This window comes from Anopheles gambiae, chromosome 2 (genome assembly GCF_943734735.2).
Source record: "Anopheles gambiae chromosome 2, idAnoGambNW_F1_1, whole genome shotgun sequence".
Taxonomy (NCBI): domain Eukaryota; kingdom Metazoa; phylum Arthropoda; class Insecta; order Diptera; family Culicidae; genus Anopheles; species Anopheles gambiae.
Window position 1 is genome coordinate 89,154,307 of NC_064601.1, and position 15,552 is coordinate 89,169,858.

A 15,552-nucleotide genomic window follows, 5' to 3' on the forward strand; every position below is an offset into this window, starting at 1 on the left:
GAAATTAATTTTGTAGTTAACGAATATAGCTGAATTCGTATAGTTATGAGAAATTATCTAGGTATTAAGGGGACGAAAAGATGGAATATTGTTTAATAATTATCAAAATACTTTCTTGCGTTCCAAAATCTACTTCAGTTTTTCCTTAGGTCGCGTATTAGGCACTTGATACATGAAGGAAACTATTTTTCTGATTATCATTAAAAAAGTGACAGCTCCCACCACAATACATGCGAACACATCGAACCCATTCGCTGCAAGGTAGTTCATCTTAACCGTCCCCGATCGTAATCGATCCTCCCGCGGATGTCGCAGTGCCCACTCGATCCACCACACCGCTCGCTCCAGCGGCTTCTCCGGCTGATCACGAAACAGTGCCGAACGCCGTCCGATCGCTTGTTGGTAAGATACGTTCTGCAGCACTTCCCTCAGGGCCGCCACTATGCTACCCGTCGTTAGTGTCGCTAGGTCCAGCTTTACACCTGCCCCGACCTGCACCGTCCGGTGCAGATTAAGGTGCTGATCGACGTATATCGGAATACCAATCATCGGCACCCCGTGATACGTTGCCTCCTGCGTACTCATCAACCCGCAGTGTGTTATGAACGCACGAACCTTGGGCTGAGCCAAAATATCGTTCTGTGGCAACCACGACCTTATCAACACATTCGAGCTCGCCTTTCTCGGCAGCTGATCATCGTCAAACTTCCACAGAAAGCGATACTCCGGCAGGTGGGCGAACGCTTCCAGAAACATTGCCTGTCGTTCGGCGGTGAACATTTTGCTCTTAAAGTTAGTGCCCATCGCAAACAAAACCGCACCCTGCGGTGCGTTTTCGATGAAGTTTTGCAGCTCTGACGGAAGTGGCTTCGGATCGACGATTTGTAACCCCCCGACGGGGATAACGTTCGGTGGCATGCTTTCCGCTGGATCGAGTGCAGGATTCGAGTTGGTAAGCATGATCAGTGTTCTTTGCTCCAGTTCGGTCAGGTCGGGCAGTGGAAAATCGAACGCTTGCTGGGCTATCTGCTGGAGCCGTGGCAGGAACACGTACCGCCGATAGAGTGCGTCAAACAGGTGGATCAGTGTGTTGGTGAAACGTTGGCTAAACGGCATCGGGTTGTCGGTTAGCTGCGTGAAGTGTGGCACAAGCGAGGCGGCTTTATGGCCACCAACGAGCCGTTCGGTGAACTGAGGCACTCCAAACCCGGTCACGCTCACCAGTGGAGGATAGTGGAATTTGTGCAGCAGGGCAAGAACGCACGGACCACAGGTAAAGTCGTATATGACGAGATCGAACCGAAAGTCCGGAGGATACTGGAGAAGGTGCTGCAATCCTTTAGACGTTATAGCTCCTGGAAAAGACAAGAAGAGTGTTAAAAGAGTGACACTCAGGCGAGTAGGTCGTGATCGTTGCCTACCTTCACATCCAAGCAAACCAAACTTATAGAAGGAAACGGTGGCAGCCATTGCCATTTCGTTGGACCGTTTCAGTATATCGTTGCGTGCTAGTGTACCATTCCCGTACAGCGTGTTGTAACTGTTCTCCAGATGAATGTAGGTGACGTTTGCCGGAGCTGCTGGATCCACATTCACCGAAAGGACGGTAACGTTGTGTCCTACCTCTGCCAGCCGGTTCACAATAGGACGTATCCTGTAGAAAGAAAGTCCAACCGTTTCACTTCAAAGATCACTTGAATATAGCCTAAAACGATGTACGCCAATACCATATGAAATGACTCTGCGACACGACACTCATCAGCACGAGAATGTTGGCACATTCCACCTGGCTAGCAATCCCGAGCAGCATCCCACTGACGATCACGCTTACAAATAGTCTCATCTTGCCGCGTTCGTACTGCTTCCTGGTTTGGCGTTGGGAATGCAACTGACCCATTCCTGAAGAAAGTGAAGACCCTCACTCGGATCGTATTATCGCAGGTCATCCGAGCCGGCGCTCTCTCAAGATCGTGGCGCTGTGTCTTTGCACCATTCGTGTGGCGCTTGTCAGAATCGTGCTGATAAGCAGAATCGTAAAGGGGGTGATGATCTACTCTGTACCGAATTATCAACGAGCGTTGTTTGCTTGAGCGTGTGATATGCGTGCCGACGGTGATGTGATAATGAGCATTAAGATCTTCTTTCCTTTGGTATGGTTTGTACCAGAAATTCCAGACCACAGTAATCACAGAAAGTGTCAGTCGTACGCCGTGTTGGGAATAGATTTTTGAAACATTTATACGAATTTTTATTAATTCACTTATTCCTTTTTTTTTTTGGTTGGTTGGTTTGGTTGGTTTGTTTTGTTTCGCGCTCAGCCGAACGAGCGAGCGAGATTGAATGTACAAGGTTGCGCCGTCTCCTTTTGCGTATCGCCTTGAGGGTTGTAGTGGCCCGTTTGCGCATTGAATATGAAGACGGTTGATTGAACTTAGATTTTACATACACAAACACACACACACATACATATTAGAAGATACACAACTATAGACTCCCCCTCCCTCTCTCTCTACACTGTTCTGGGTAATCACCAAAATCCGATCGGTAGATTGATTATTTTGCTTTCGGTTCGTAGTATGAACATCTCCACCATGTTTGGGGGTTTTGCTACGCTCAATACCCTTTATTACTGACTTTCTTAGCTCTCTGAAGCCTTTTTGTTGTAGTTGTAGTTGTAGTTGAGTTTTGTTCAAAAAACACACACATATACATTTACGTACGACATTGATCTGTGTTTGTTTTTGTTGCTGTTGTTGCGAAGAGTCTGTTAACCTTCCATCCCCCACATTGACTAGACGCGTGACGACGACCGATCATTAAGGTTGTGTGGTAAGTGGTGTGTTTTCCCTCATTTTTTATGTACAAACAAAACACGAGACGATCCTTTACAAATGATCGATCGTACATAACATGTGATTTTCATCAACCGAAATGGATCAAACGCGATCGTGTGTGTGCGGGGAGGAATGTAAGACTCTCCCATATCCTTGACCGTTCCATAATACACTCTGTTTTTGGATTTGCTTTCTGTGTTTTTCCTTTACTACCCTTCTTACTTCCCCCGTTGACTAGGCTCAAATATATGGTACACATCGATAAGTTACGGTACACAGATTATTTACACTTACAACATACATACATATATAAATACTCTTTACTCTTTGCTGAGTGGAATGATCCGTAAGGATACGTTGCGCTTATACATGCTCTAGTATTGTTTACTTACTATAAGAATTTTGTTCCATTTAAAACGTAAAGTTTAAAGTACTCAAAACAAAACGGGTAAAACGGAAACGAATCTTGATCGTATCGTAGGAGTAGGAAAGTTTCCTTTTATTATATTACCCTCGCATTCTTGAGTTGCTCCTGTTACCATCTCCCCTAGTTTTACCTCACGCAGCTCCGTGGTTTCGTTCGCTCGAGTAAAAATTGTTTGCAAGAACAAAACTTTTTTTTTAACAAGTGTCGTTAACTATCACAGTCTTTATATGTATAAATATTTGCTTTTGTTTTTGCGCCGCTTCCACGCTTCGTTTGCCGGGTGTTGTTTTATGTGTCTTTTTTGGTTTGTTTTTGTCTTTTCAATAGTTTTGTGTGTGAGTTGTTTGATACATTGTTCTGATAGTTGATTTGTTTCCTGGTTTGTTTCTATTTGGTAGCAAATTATTATCAAAAGAGATAGTTTTCACAATTTATGTTTTCTGCTTTGTTTTTTCTTAAATTTTAATACATTCTCATCATTTCGTTTAATCCATACTCAACTCACTCCGGCAAACGATTGCACCGACAGACAGACAGACTAGATGCTTGTTAGTTCGATCCTGTTGTTCACTGTTGTTCTCGATCTCCTTCCAACCCGGAGGAGCTTAAATAAGTTGATTCAATCAAAACTAAAGCACTTACAATACGCTATCGATCGAATAATGCATATGTACAACAATATGACAAAACAACAGAAACGAGATAAAAAGGGAAAAAGAGCTTCCGCAAAAAACGCCTCCCTCTCTACCTCTTTGGATTGCTTTGGAACGTTTTTTTGTTGTTTAATAATGGTTCACGGTTTCTGGTGGGAACGGTTTTGCGAGAAGTGGTACGTTCGTCTTCTCCGTCTTGCTCGCACAATGACTTTTTTAGCAAAACAATGGCTAACCCTTAATACTATACAGGGAAGGAGACGGGGGAGGGTTTCGAAAATTTCGTTTCTTAAATACTGCGCAACCCGCGGACGAAGGTAACCGACGGCACACAATCAGCCGCACGCCGTGACTAGATTACTGCTGCTGTACATCGTGATTTAGTGGGCGATTTTGCGTTGGGCGCGTCCTCCCTTTTAGCTTTATCTATTTAACGTTTATATGTGTATGGCGTGTGTGCTTTCGCTTTGTGACAGGAAGCTCAAACCCCCCACCGCATGGCAGGGAGGGAAAGTTTGCGCTCGTCCAGCAGCAGTTCACATTACAACAAGATATATTGCTAATTATACACTGATCGGTTCGGTTGTGGTTTGGTTTCATCCTTTCCTTTTTTTAAAAATACACCCACCCATCGCTGCTGGGTCGAAGGAGTCTCCCCGATGGAGGTTCATTTAAAAGTTGAGACATTTCTTAGATAGTCTAAAATACATTTATCTAACTGGGTAGTAGTGATAGTGGCGAGAGTAGTAGTGGCCGTACCGTTGCTAGTAGTCGTCCCGGTAGGGTCACTGGTTGCTGTCGCTGCGGTTGCTGTTGGGCCACGAAACACGCCCACCTGGCCACCGGGGTCACCATCGTCATCTGGCCGCATCGTTACCGTCCGCCGCAACAGCTGCTGCACCTCGGCTGTTGCCGGTGAGGCCAGCGAGCCACCCGCTATCTGCTTCCGAGGATATCCGGTCAGCTCGTGCTGATAGAACAGCTCCGGATGATGATGTGGATGCAGTGGATGTTGCTGATGATGTTGATGATGGTGATGCGGCTGCTGCTGCTGCTGCTGCTGGTGCGAGTGATGGTGTGGCTGGTGCTGCTGTTGCGGGATTAGCGGATGCTATTATTCGTACGGTGTCAGCTTCTTGTACAGGTCGAAGTTGTCGACCTGGGCGTGATGGTGGTGATGGTGGCTGGAGGACGTGGTCGTGGGCGTTGGTCATGCGTAGTGCGGATACGAGCCCAGATGGGGCGCGACGTGCGACGGCGTCACGTGGCTCATCGTGTGGGAGGGATACAGGTTCGTGGCCGGGCTGCCCCAGTTACCCCAGCTGGCGGCCGACGGGAAGATGGAGGCTGGTTGGTGGGAAATGGAGGAAGCAAAGTGTTTCATTTAATACAGAAATCTCTTGGTGCCGTGACCAGGATACACTACTTAAACACTCCCATTTATGGTATTAATAAGCCCCTCGATTGTTAATTAATTTGATTGAATTTAACAACCCTGTCAGGTTTAATAATTAATTTTAACTTTTAATTGAAAGCAGAACCAAGCTGAACCAGTTGTGAACTATTAATTGCATAGCTGATGTTTGTTGATTTTCTTTGCCTGCGCTTCCGACAACTATGGTTCGACCTTCATTCCATTTAAGGTCGTTTTAAAGAAGCAACCCAAGCAGCTTCTTCGACAATCAAAAAGTGAAGCTAAAACAAACTTCCAAAGAGCTAGCAACAACAAAAAAGAGTAGGTAGACTTTAATTTTCACCTTCACGTGAACCGACAGACGGCAAACACGCGGCTGCCGTCGGGGACACGCAAAAAAAAAAAAAAAACAGAAAGGAAGTACGAGAAAACGCGCTGAAGAGCGAAAGGTCCGCTTCGGAAGCCTCTAACAAACAAGCCGTTCCGAAACGGAACTAGTTAGGGAAACAGAAATTAGACCAAAAGAAACGGTTTCACTTCCACCCGGTTATTTTGCGTCTCCGGTTGGGCGCGGTTTGCAGCCAAGAGAAGGTTCCTCCGGTTGACGGAACCTTGCGATGGCCCATTTGCCTTTCCTTTCCAACCATCAGCGCGGGCTCCACATGGTCGTAGAAAAGGTAAGAAAAAGTCATCCTTCTTCTTCCGTTGCGCGTAGCTTCCGATCGCGTGCTACGGGCCAACGGGCCGGATTTCTCGTAGGAAGTAAGAATATGATGGTATTGGCGCTCTTTCACATAGGGCGGAAAAGATGATACTTGAGTTTTTCCGCCTGCGCCGGCGATAGTTTCCTTCGGGGTTGTGTATTCTTTCTGCTATTCCTACCGCCATTTCACCATTTACTCTTTGACTGTATGTGTGTGTAAGTGTGTGTCTTTCTATCCGAGTTAATCACGCCCGTAGCGAGCGAGATGAAGCTAGTCAGACAAAGAGGCAAAGCACGGCACACGATGAGACAGAGAGCGAGCGAGAGATAGGGAGCGACTGATAGGGAAGGCAGACGGAGACGATGGAGACGCTTGGTGGTCGGTTACTGCAACATGCGCATGAGCCTGTGCTGTGCATTGGGTTACGGCGTGCTTTAGGGGGCGCAACTGCTGCCATTGCAGCTAGGATTTCCAAGGCACTTCGGGCTGGAACTTCACGCAAGAATGTTTGCTACTCTCGTTTTCTTCCCTCCCGTTCAAGTACAAGATGGCTTGCTGGTGATAATGTGGCGCTTCTCGGCATGGGGCTCACCACCACCAGTGCCACATCGGTGTGGGTGTTTTTGACGCTGGCGCTCAAAACGCAAGCGTGTTGTAAAATCGATGAAAGTAGGGAGCATTGATTTATCGCTTCTCGCTTTACGGTTCGTGGAAGTGAAAAATCGGGAAGCTTATCACGCGCACTGAAGGTCCTGGGTGGGAAAGTTGGCCTGGACAAAGGACATTTTCACGGGAAAGACTTGCGTCTTGGAAAATAAAAGCAAATTATGAGATTTTGGCTATTTATGGCTTAAACCTGGCAGTCTGTTTTTTGTAAAAAGTATATTTTCTATTCAAAACATGAAGTAACAGTCCAATATCAAAGGGATTTGTTAATATTTCAAGTCTAATGACTCAAATTAGAACAAAGCAGTATAAATCTATATTAAATCAAAATTGAACAGAAGTTAATACTTAGTTTGTTCATTCATAATATTTTCAAAAATATACAACTAAATCGAGCTTCAGTAATTAAAGGTATAAAGGCAGGAAACTGCTGTCGATTTCCTTTACACTTTACACTTTACAGGGTTTTCCAGGAGTTTTCATAGCTGTGGGACACATTATTGATTCTTTCTTACGTAAAAATGAACTTAATGTAATGGGAATTGGACTTCATAGCATCCTTGTTGGACAAATCCAATATGAATTTCTAATGAGTATGTCCAAATAGGGTGCCATAGAGTCTAATATCCATCATTTGAAGATCACTTCACATAAGAAAGAGTAAAACAGAAGTGTCCTACAACTATGACAGCCCTTGGAAACGCTGTACTTGATTTTTAGTACAGTCAACATAACTTCGTTTCATAATGTTATCGAACTATTTTTTCGTCATTAGAAACTAATTAGCTAAAAAAGAGATTAAAACCCCTGATTCATAAAGTAGAAACTATAAAATAATACATAAAACAGCCCTAAAAAAGCAAGCTAATATTTAGTACAAGCTGGGATAAATATGTACTAAAACCGTTTAACACCACAGTTCCATTGAAACTTCTCTGCAACTTTCAAAACTTTTCGATTTTTATAGACTATCACGGTGTGTCGATTGCTAGCAGTAAGCGAAAAATAGTGCCGTTACGCCTATTTTTACACGCCACAACGAAACGTTCACGAGCGATAAGCCAAATTGGGAAAGGAAATATCTTTAAACGGTTGAGTGCGAAATGGCGATTAGATTTCTTAGGCCATCGGTGGCAGTTCGGTGGTATGAAACAGGTCTTCAAAAACACACACCCACACACACAAACATAGAGAAAAACACTCCATAGTAAAGGTGGCACCACTACGCAAAAAACACATAAACCCGAGTAGAGTGGGTCCTGAGAGCACCCGATTTCCTTTTCCTGATAAACCAGAATCCCTGCCACAACTTACCGGAAGATGACGTCATGCTGTGGTGGGGGCTCATGAACGAGCTCAGCTTGGCCCCGTGATGGTACGGCGACATGAACAGGTCGCTCTGGTACTTGTAGGTCGGATCCGTCTGGGGCTGGGTCGCGGCGGCCAACCCCTGGAAGTCGAACTTGTAGGCGTAACGCTTGCCGTGCACCTTCGTCATAATGTTCTTATCGTAGTAATATCTGTAGCCGCCCGGTGGGGTTATATTATTTTTGTTGGTCCGTTCGGAGGCCATGTGGTGAGGGTGAAGTGGAAGAAACAAGAACAAGGAAGGTGGATTAGAAGAGAACAAAAAATGGTAAAAACAGATTCCCGTTGTATGGGGTGGCGTAGGCGTAGGCAGTCACAATAATAAAGTCGGTAAAAAGACGGGCAAAGAAACGGAAGAAAGTGTCTCAATCAAGCCGAAGAAAATACACTTTTACTCCCTTCCCCCCTTTCCCCCCAGAAACGTACGGTACGTGCCGGTATAAATTGTGTGCGACAAGGGGTGTTTTTTTTCGCTCCTCCACAGCCATTGCCGGCGAGTTTACGACCGTGGGGCAGAATACTTCAGTGTGCGTAACGCGTCGGAGTGAAGTTGTATGTTCCGATTTGTCGGTTTCGATAAGCGGCGGAGCGATAGTGCCCGGGTGCTACAGCTAATTCGCCCACCGATTGCCCTCTGGAATACACAAATCGTCGTAGCGCAAACCGCTGCCAGGCACGCTCACGGGGAAAGCAAATTGTATCCCGGTTTCTTGTACAATTTTCTTCCTCGCGCTGTGGAAGAGAGATAGAGAGAGAGGCGCCCAGAGACGCGACTGGACAATAGAGGGGGAAGATATACATTTTCAATATCTTCAAAAAGCAACGAATGACAAACGAACAACGCTACTGGCACGCTTCTCGCGCGTCGACAGCGCCATCGATCGGACGGCGCCACACGACACGGTTGCGTACATTGTGTCAAAACGCTCGCTGACAGGTCGTAGGTCGAAGAACAATGTGTGTCTGGGACTACTAGATTGGAAAGTGTGCTGCTGCTGATGCGGTAATGGCAACCGAATGGACACGTGGATGATGAGGAGGTTATTCATACGACGTTACGGCAAAAAACGCAAGGCATACAAACATGATTGAGAAAGCAATGGTGCCGTCGGTCGCATTGTTAAGCATGAAATGCTCATACGGTTAATGTACCCTCGGTCCCTCGGTTCCATCGTCCCAGTGACGGGCGAGAAGGAATGAGTGGCGGTTGCGATTTGAACGCGATTTCAAATACGTTCTACGTGCCGAAGCGAATTGATTGGCATGTGGAAAACGTAACCGGATGGCACTAGAAACAATGGAACTGTCGTCACATATGGGTAGAGCTGTGCAGGAATGGGGAAAAAGTGTTGAAAAATCAGAGCAAAAGCATTCCAAAACAGTCTATTTTGAAGGTAAACATGTGTCGATAAACTGAATCGTAATGGAAAAACCGCTCCAAAAAGGGGTAAAACGGCCCTATTCCACTTCAATTTGGAATCAGAGCATTGGTATGCCCTATACCGAGTTCGGATTCGGGGAAGCAATATTCATCACCTACAGCGAGAACCACATTAAAAAAAACTGTCCTCCTAAGTTGTGCGTCCTCGATTGCCCTTCGTTGAGAAAATATTCAAAATTACATCCATTAAAATCATACATCTCCAGAGCTCCGAACATGCATTGACAGCCAGACAGCGAGAAGGATTACAGTCAACGTTGGTTCGTACCTCAAATCATCATCAAAATAGACACACATTCATACACACACGTACTCCAGAATCATTATCGGGAGAAGCATCAACAGTGGCATGATAATGGTTACCCGCCGCTCGAGACGGATTGTGGAGTATGCTTTTTTGCTGCTGCTGTTTCTTCCCTTTTTTCCCCAAACACTCGCCCATTGAGTTTTTGCCAGGGAGATAGCGGGTACAGCATAAAATGAGCCGGGCGTGTTGCTGTCACTCAGCCGTGCAAATGCAAATGATCTGTGTGTGTGTTTGGGTGTGAATAAGCTATCATTTGCCCACTCCACCACAGTCAGTCGAGTGGTGGAAAAACGCACCCGAGCACTTTTCCGACCGAACATTTTCGAGTGGCTTAATGTGTGTACATACATATTCAAGTGGGCCATCTTCCAACAACCACCCAGCAAACCCCTGTTCCCCTCACAGGTCGAGGGTACTGCTCTCGCTCACTGCAGCCACTTGGATCTGCTGTCATGATTGTTCCATCATTGTCATCTCCAAAGCCCTGGCTGTACGCACTTGTACACCATCCCCATGGCCATTCCACCAACATTGTTCTTTAGTGCTCCCTTGTGCGTGTTTGTGTGTGCACGCGCTCAGGACAACATCTTGCGGGCGGGGCCCAACCATAGAGATAGAGAGAGCATTTACAGCCGATTACCCCAAAATGTGACGAAATGTGTACCCCGTCATCGACGACACTAGGAGCGTGATCCCTGCGGTAGAACAGAGCCAAGCTTCAAACAGGGCGTTGTAAACGCTGTATCCCTCTGGCATGGGAAGCGAGACAATTTAGTACGAAATGGTAGCTATGGTCTGGGAGGGAACCAGCGGGATTTTAATTCCTCTGCAATGATTTAATAAAGCAACTGAGTCAACATACGGTACCGGCAGCATTCGGTTCGGCTGCTGTCTGGCTACGGGAGAATCAATAATTTGACATTTCGCAAATTGAATTTGTGTAATGTCACCACATGGAGCGGTAATTGGAAAGTGAGAGCGGGAGGGATAGAGTTTTGTAATTGATTTTGTAATTGAAAGTAGTTTGCGTTATGATGAAATTGATTGACAATAACAAAAAGGTCTAATATGGACTATACTAAATAACTATACAATATCTTAGCTTTAGTCAACTCTTTGATAACTTTCAGCGTGCATTTTATCGAGCAAAGTCTTTAACTAAGCCCTATAAACTCACGCGATGGTTAGTAGACACGAAAGTTGCCATAAATTTCCTCTTAACGCCCATCTTGATCGCAAAGCGATAGTGTGCTCCGCGTTTCTGTACAGAAATTGTCTTTCGCATTTCCAGAACGATGGCGCCATCATCCGCCCTGCTAGCGTCACCAGCTCCCAACACCCGCCAGCAACATTCCCAGAGCAGAAGTCTATTAGATTTTGGCTAAATCAAAATGTTGTTATTTTTCAATTTACAAATTTGATTGCATGAAACCTCCTCCGTTTGCTCGCCGGGATACGGCATACGGTTTCGCAAACCAACCCGGTCTGTTGCTGCAACAGAGAGAGAGAGAGAGAGAGAGAGAGAGAGAGAGAGAGAGAGCAGAGCGTGGATAAAGGATGAGGCAGGGTGTCACACCTAGCTGTTCCAGCGTTCCTTCTTGCAGCTCATGCTGCGTTCGGTTGGTTTGTTGGTGGCACAGTAAAATTCCCATGTTGTAGCCACACTGGAGGAGAAGTTTGGCGAGCCCTCCGCACAGCGAACGGGATTGAAACATCTGCCAGTAAGGATAAAATTGCACCGCAGTAGCCACCCACGGGGCGAAGGACTGGTTTTGGGGACGTACGTTCTTTCACGAGCACGACACAGCGAACGATGTGGTTGTGGGTTTTGTGTGAGCCGAGGGCCTTCCATAGCTCGGATGGGCGGGCAAGTTGTTGCGAAAACCACCCGGCGGCCCCCGGTGGATTAATGGAATGTAAGAACGGTATCTGATCGGGCATTATGGCACATCTCGACAAGAAAGTTGGACGATTTTTCCAAAACCAAACCGAGGGCCGAGGTTTCGGAGAGGTGGTTCCGTTGGGTGGTATGTGGTAGCCGGAAACAGCACTGCCCGCTCGGGAGGGGAAGATTTCAGCATGCTCTTCAATCATTCGTACGAATGAATACGAAACGTTGAAATTGAAATTATTAGATAAATCGGCGATAAAATGTGTTTGAAGGGCCGGCGGAGGTAACTGGCACGTCTAGTGAGATAGCTGAATGAAAATATATTTCAATGGAAAGACACACCATGAAGGCGAACAGCATTTGGTTTGGGTTTTGGTGAAGAGGATGTGGCGCGGATGGTACGGTTGATTAAATTGGCAAAAGAAATATCTAAGAGCTTATCATACTTGTCACCAAAACTTTGCGAAAGTGCAGTTTTGTCCTGGCTGTAAAGTTTGACGTGTGATACGCTTCACAGGTTGATGGGACGGGACGCTTTGCGAACATTTTCAACTTCTTTTAAAAGTGTCCCCAATCATTGGGATGGCTTGAATGTGTGACAACATATGATAACTTATTGAAGGACACGTACATGTGTTGCCAATGATAGCATACCTAGAGTTACTATGAAGAGGAGTACAATTTAAACTTATTCTAAAGGTATGGCGAGCTGATACTTAAACTCAAGTTATTGAAAGAGTACAAATGGCTCGTTACATGTTCGAATAGAATTGTTGGAAGTCATCTAAATACGATTGCCTCATGAGTTCTTGGTGTGCGCCCGAATATATGCAATATCACGTTACATGTCAATTAATAAACTAACAGCACAACTAATACATTTTTTACGTTTATATTTTTGTCTAGAAGTGACAAATAGTTTGCTATTATGGAAATAATTGAAAGGTTTTTATCATATCACCTTTTCATTGTTGTTTCCAGAGTTTTGAGACCAAACATTGTTAGCGATTTGACTAAACATGACGTCATTTAAACGGATGATAGTCACTGTGATAATTCACTATTTTTTCAAGCAGTTGGCGCTATGCCATGAAAGATATATTATACTGAAAGAATTTCGATTCTACTAGGCTCGTTCCATTACTGGTCAAAGGGAAGGTTTGATTTTAACCTCAATTACTTTTTTACAACATTCATTACACGAACAGAAAATCTTATGCGATCGTCTTTTCCGCTAAAACATTATACTGCAACTAATTTTCGAGTCTTTGCTATATCCTCAAGAGATATGATGTCGGCCAGTATGAGATGTTTGTTTGAGGTTGTAAAAAAAAATATTGTTGCATATTTTTAGTTATTTTTATCATGCCTGTAGCTGTTACAATAATCAATGAACGTTATTTTGGTCGTTTTTTTCTATGGCCGCACTTGAATGAATTACGATAGAAGGTTGATTTTACTTACTTTTCTTAATCTTTTATCATTTTAGTTGTATTATCTGCACCTTTCATTACATCTAAAATCCTGTTTTGTATACTGTTGACCAAATGTTTCAATATTTTTTGTCTAGCTTCTCTCCAGCTTTCCAAATAGAGACTGAAAATCTACATCGAAAAATTGCCTTTTTTGCATATACCCTTATCACAATTATTCGCCGACCGACTTAGGATCAAAATTTTGGAAGGGTCAATGTCAAATTTATGTTCTTATTCTTAAACCACATTTGTGTATCCGTGCTCGTGTGGATACTGGCGTTCTGTTGCTGTCAGTAAGAGCAAAACGCATGGTATAAATAACTAAAAATTTGCAACATTGCTTTTTTACAACCACAAACAAACACCATATATCGATACCATATCTTTTGACGATATAGCAAAGACACGAAAATTATTGGGGCGGCTATATAAACTAGAAACAGTGTATTACAAGTTTTGAAAAAAATGTTTTGTTCAAATTTTGTTTTGTTCCTATTGATAGTAGATTGACGAGAAATGGAATTTTTGCTGTTCTGTTCTGCCAAAATGAAACTACAGAAACACAAAATAAAATCCAAACACAACTTCACCCCATGCCATTAATGATGCCAATCATCCCGAAAAACGGCAATACAAATATCATTTCGATTCCCAGCAAAAAGGGACAAAAATCAAACTAACATGCCGAAAATAGTACAGAAAAAGGGCAAACATGGCTAATTGTTGAACCGAATAAGAAAAACCCACACACGCATGCTACCCAGAACCGAGAACGGGTCGCTGGACAGTGTGATCCAATTTGCCATTCAATCAACCGTTCGGTGATGGAAAAAAAGGTCCCCGCTAACTATTGCTCGGAATCAATCCGACGGTCCGACGGTTCGATAGCAAGCGCAAAGGCTAATCCCATTACGGGTCAAATGTAGCGCTCGCAGTTAGACCATCGTTATCGAGGGTCGAGAAAAGAAAAAAGAAAGTGACAAGACGAGAGTGAGTGAGTGGACAAAAAAGACCCCCGATAGCTCTGAATGTGAACAGACTGACAAAGGTTCGTCGCGTTACGCGCAGCAGGACGGCAAACACTCATCCAGCAGCTAGCGCTGCCAATGGTCCGTTACGGGGGGCCCGGGAGGGCAACGATACAAATCGAACCCAAGATGACGAGCAGGGCGGTGGCAATCGTTAAAGACAATTTGATTTACTGGGATGATTTCTTTTGTTGCGCGGCCAACCCACCGAACGCGCCCTGTGCAGTAGTTTCGTTGCCGTTTCGGGCCGCCAGCACCGATGATCCTAATTCTATGATTCCGCAAACGCAAAGCTCGACCATATCGTTGGCAGGGCTAATAATGGTGAGTTGGAGAAAACAGGGCAAAAGGAACAAGGAACGATTTGTGTACGAATTTTTGTGGCTAATTTTCGACGACAGAAGTAAATTGAGTGAAAATTGCAATAAAACTGACATCAAAAGAACATTAAGCATAAATTATGCTTTTCGCGGAGCGGCGGGGAGGTTCGTCCACTCCCCGACTCCCATCCAATCCATTACACAGTACGTACCTTAGTGCTCGGCTGAGCTTGTCGTAGTTCATGTTCGGTTTTGACTTTCGCTCACCCCAGCGTCTGGCCACCTCGTCCGGATCGGTCAGCTTGAACTCGCCGTTCGTACCCTCCCAGGTGATGCAGGTGGCGTTGGTAGAATCGCTGAGCAGCTCGAGCAGAAACTGCCATAGCTGTATCTGTCCAGAACCTTAACGAGAAAACAAGAAAAAGAAAGTATATTAGTAAACGGTGCCGGCGATCACTATAATGATGATGGCGGAAGGTTCCTTAGGTTCGTTTCTAGTGTACATTAATCATCCGCCCTCCAGGAAAGAACCGGTTGCACACACACACACACCGGGTGAAGAAAATGGTTAAAAAATTACCAGAAAATTAGAACGACTATGTTCACTAAGTGGTTACACTTTGTCCTTGTGTGTGTGTGTGTGAGTGTACTAAGAATAAAACAAGCTGGAACATACATCACCAGCAATACTCCCACTCGCCCGCGCTCGACAAGTGGTTGATGATTCAACAAGCATTTTGGGCATTTGGGCGTATTACAACATATTCATAGTACGCCCGTAAATTTACCACCAAGCGGGTGGTAGAGTTTCGCGAAAAAAAAAAGAAAAAAACAGGGGGAAAAAACATTACCTAACTTCCCGAAACGATCAAAAAACGTTCATCCCGTATCGCAGCGAAGGGGAACGGGACACATTAACGTTTGCGATGTCAGCGAGGTGAAGGACGAGCGGTGCCGCGACAACCATACGGCAGCACTACAACAAAGGGCTAATTATCATAACATCATCAATAATAACACCCAC

The 15,552-nt window shown here is 44.8% G+C and overlaps 2 protein-coding genes across 2 annotated transcripts in view; both read right to left on the reverse strand.

The window, feature by feature from the left end:
* Window positions 1-64: 64 nt before the first annotated feature.
* On the reverse strand, window positions 65-1,912 carry LOC1276423 (UDP-glycosyltransferase UGT5). The gene is made up of 3 exons (XM_315767.4): window positions 1,728-1,912; window positions 1,422-1,654; window positions 65-1,355 (listed from the first exon to the last, which is right to left on the reverse strand). The coding sequence occupies exons 1-3, from the start codon at window positions 1,895-1,897 to the stop codon at window positions 130-132; spliced, it is 1,629 nt and encodes a 542-aa protein (XP_315767.4). The 5' UTR covers window positions 1,898-1,912; the 3' UTR covers window positions 65-129.
* Window positions 1,913-2,958: 1,046 nt separating this feature from the next.
* The window catches only part of LOC1276424 (DNA-binding protein D-ETS-3), a 68,549-nt gene continuing 55,955 nt past the window's right edge, over window positions 2,959-15,552 (reverse strand). The window contains exons 6-8 of the mRNA XM_061644236.1: window positions 14,741-14,930; window positions 8,013-8,218; window positions 2,959-5,261 (exon numbers count right to left, since the gene is read on the reverse strand). Of these exons, the coding sequence (XP_061500220.1) occupies window positions 5,125-5,261; window positions 8,013-8,218; window positions 14,741-14,930 (533 nt within the window). The 3' untranslated portion in view covers window positions 2,959-5,124. The remainder of the gene's footprint in view (window positions 5,262-8,012; window positions 8,219-14,740; window positions 14,931-15,552) is intronic.

Coding starts and splice junctions, on each gene's coding strand:
- LOC1276423 (XM_315767.4), bottom strand. CDS start 1,897: ATGGGTCAGTTGCATTCCCAACGCCAAACCAGGAAGCAGTACGAACGC. Junction 1,655..1,727: donor TCGCAGAGTCATTTCATATG/GTATTGGCGTAC, acceptor TTCTTTCTACAG/GATACGTCCTATTGTGAACC. Junction 1,356..1,421: donor TGGTTTGCTTGGATGTGAAG/GTAGGCAACGAT, acceptor TGTCTTTTCCAG/GAGCTATAACGTCTAAAGGA.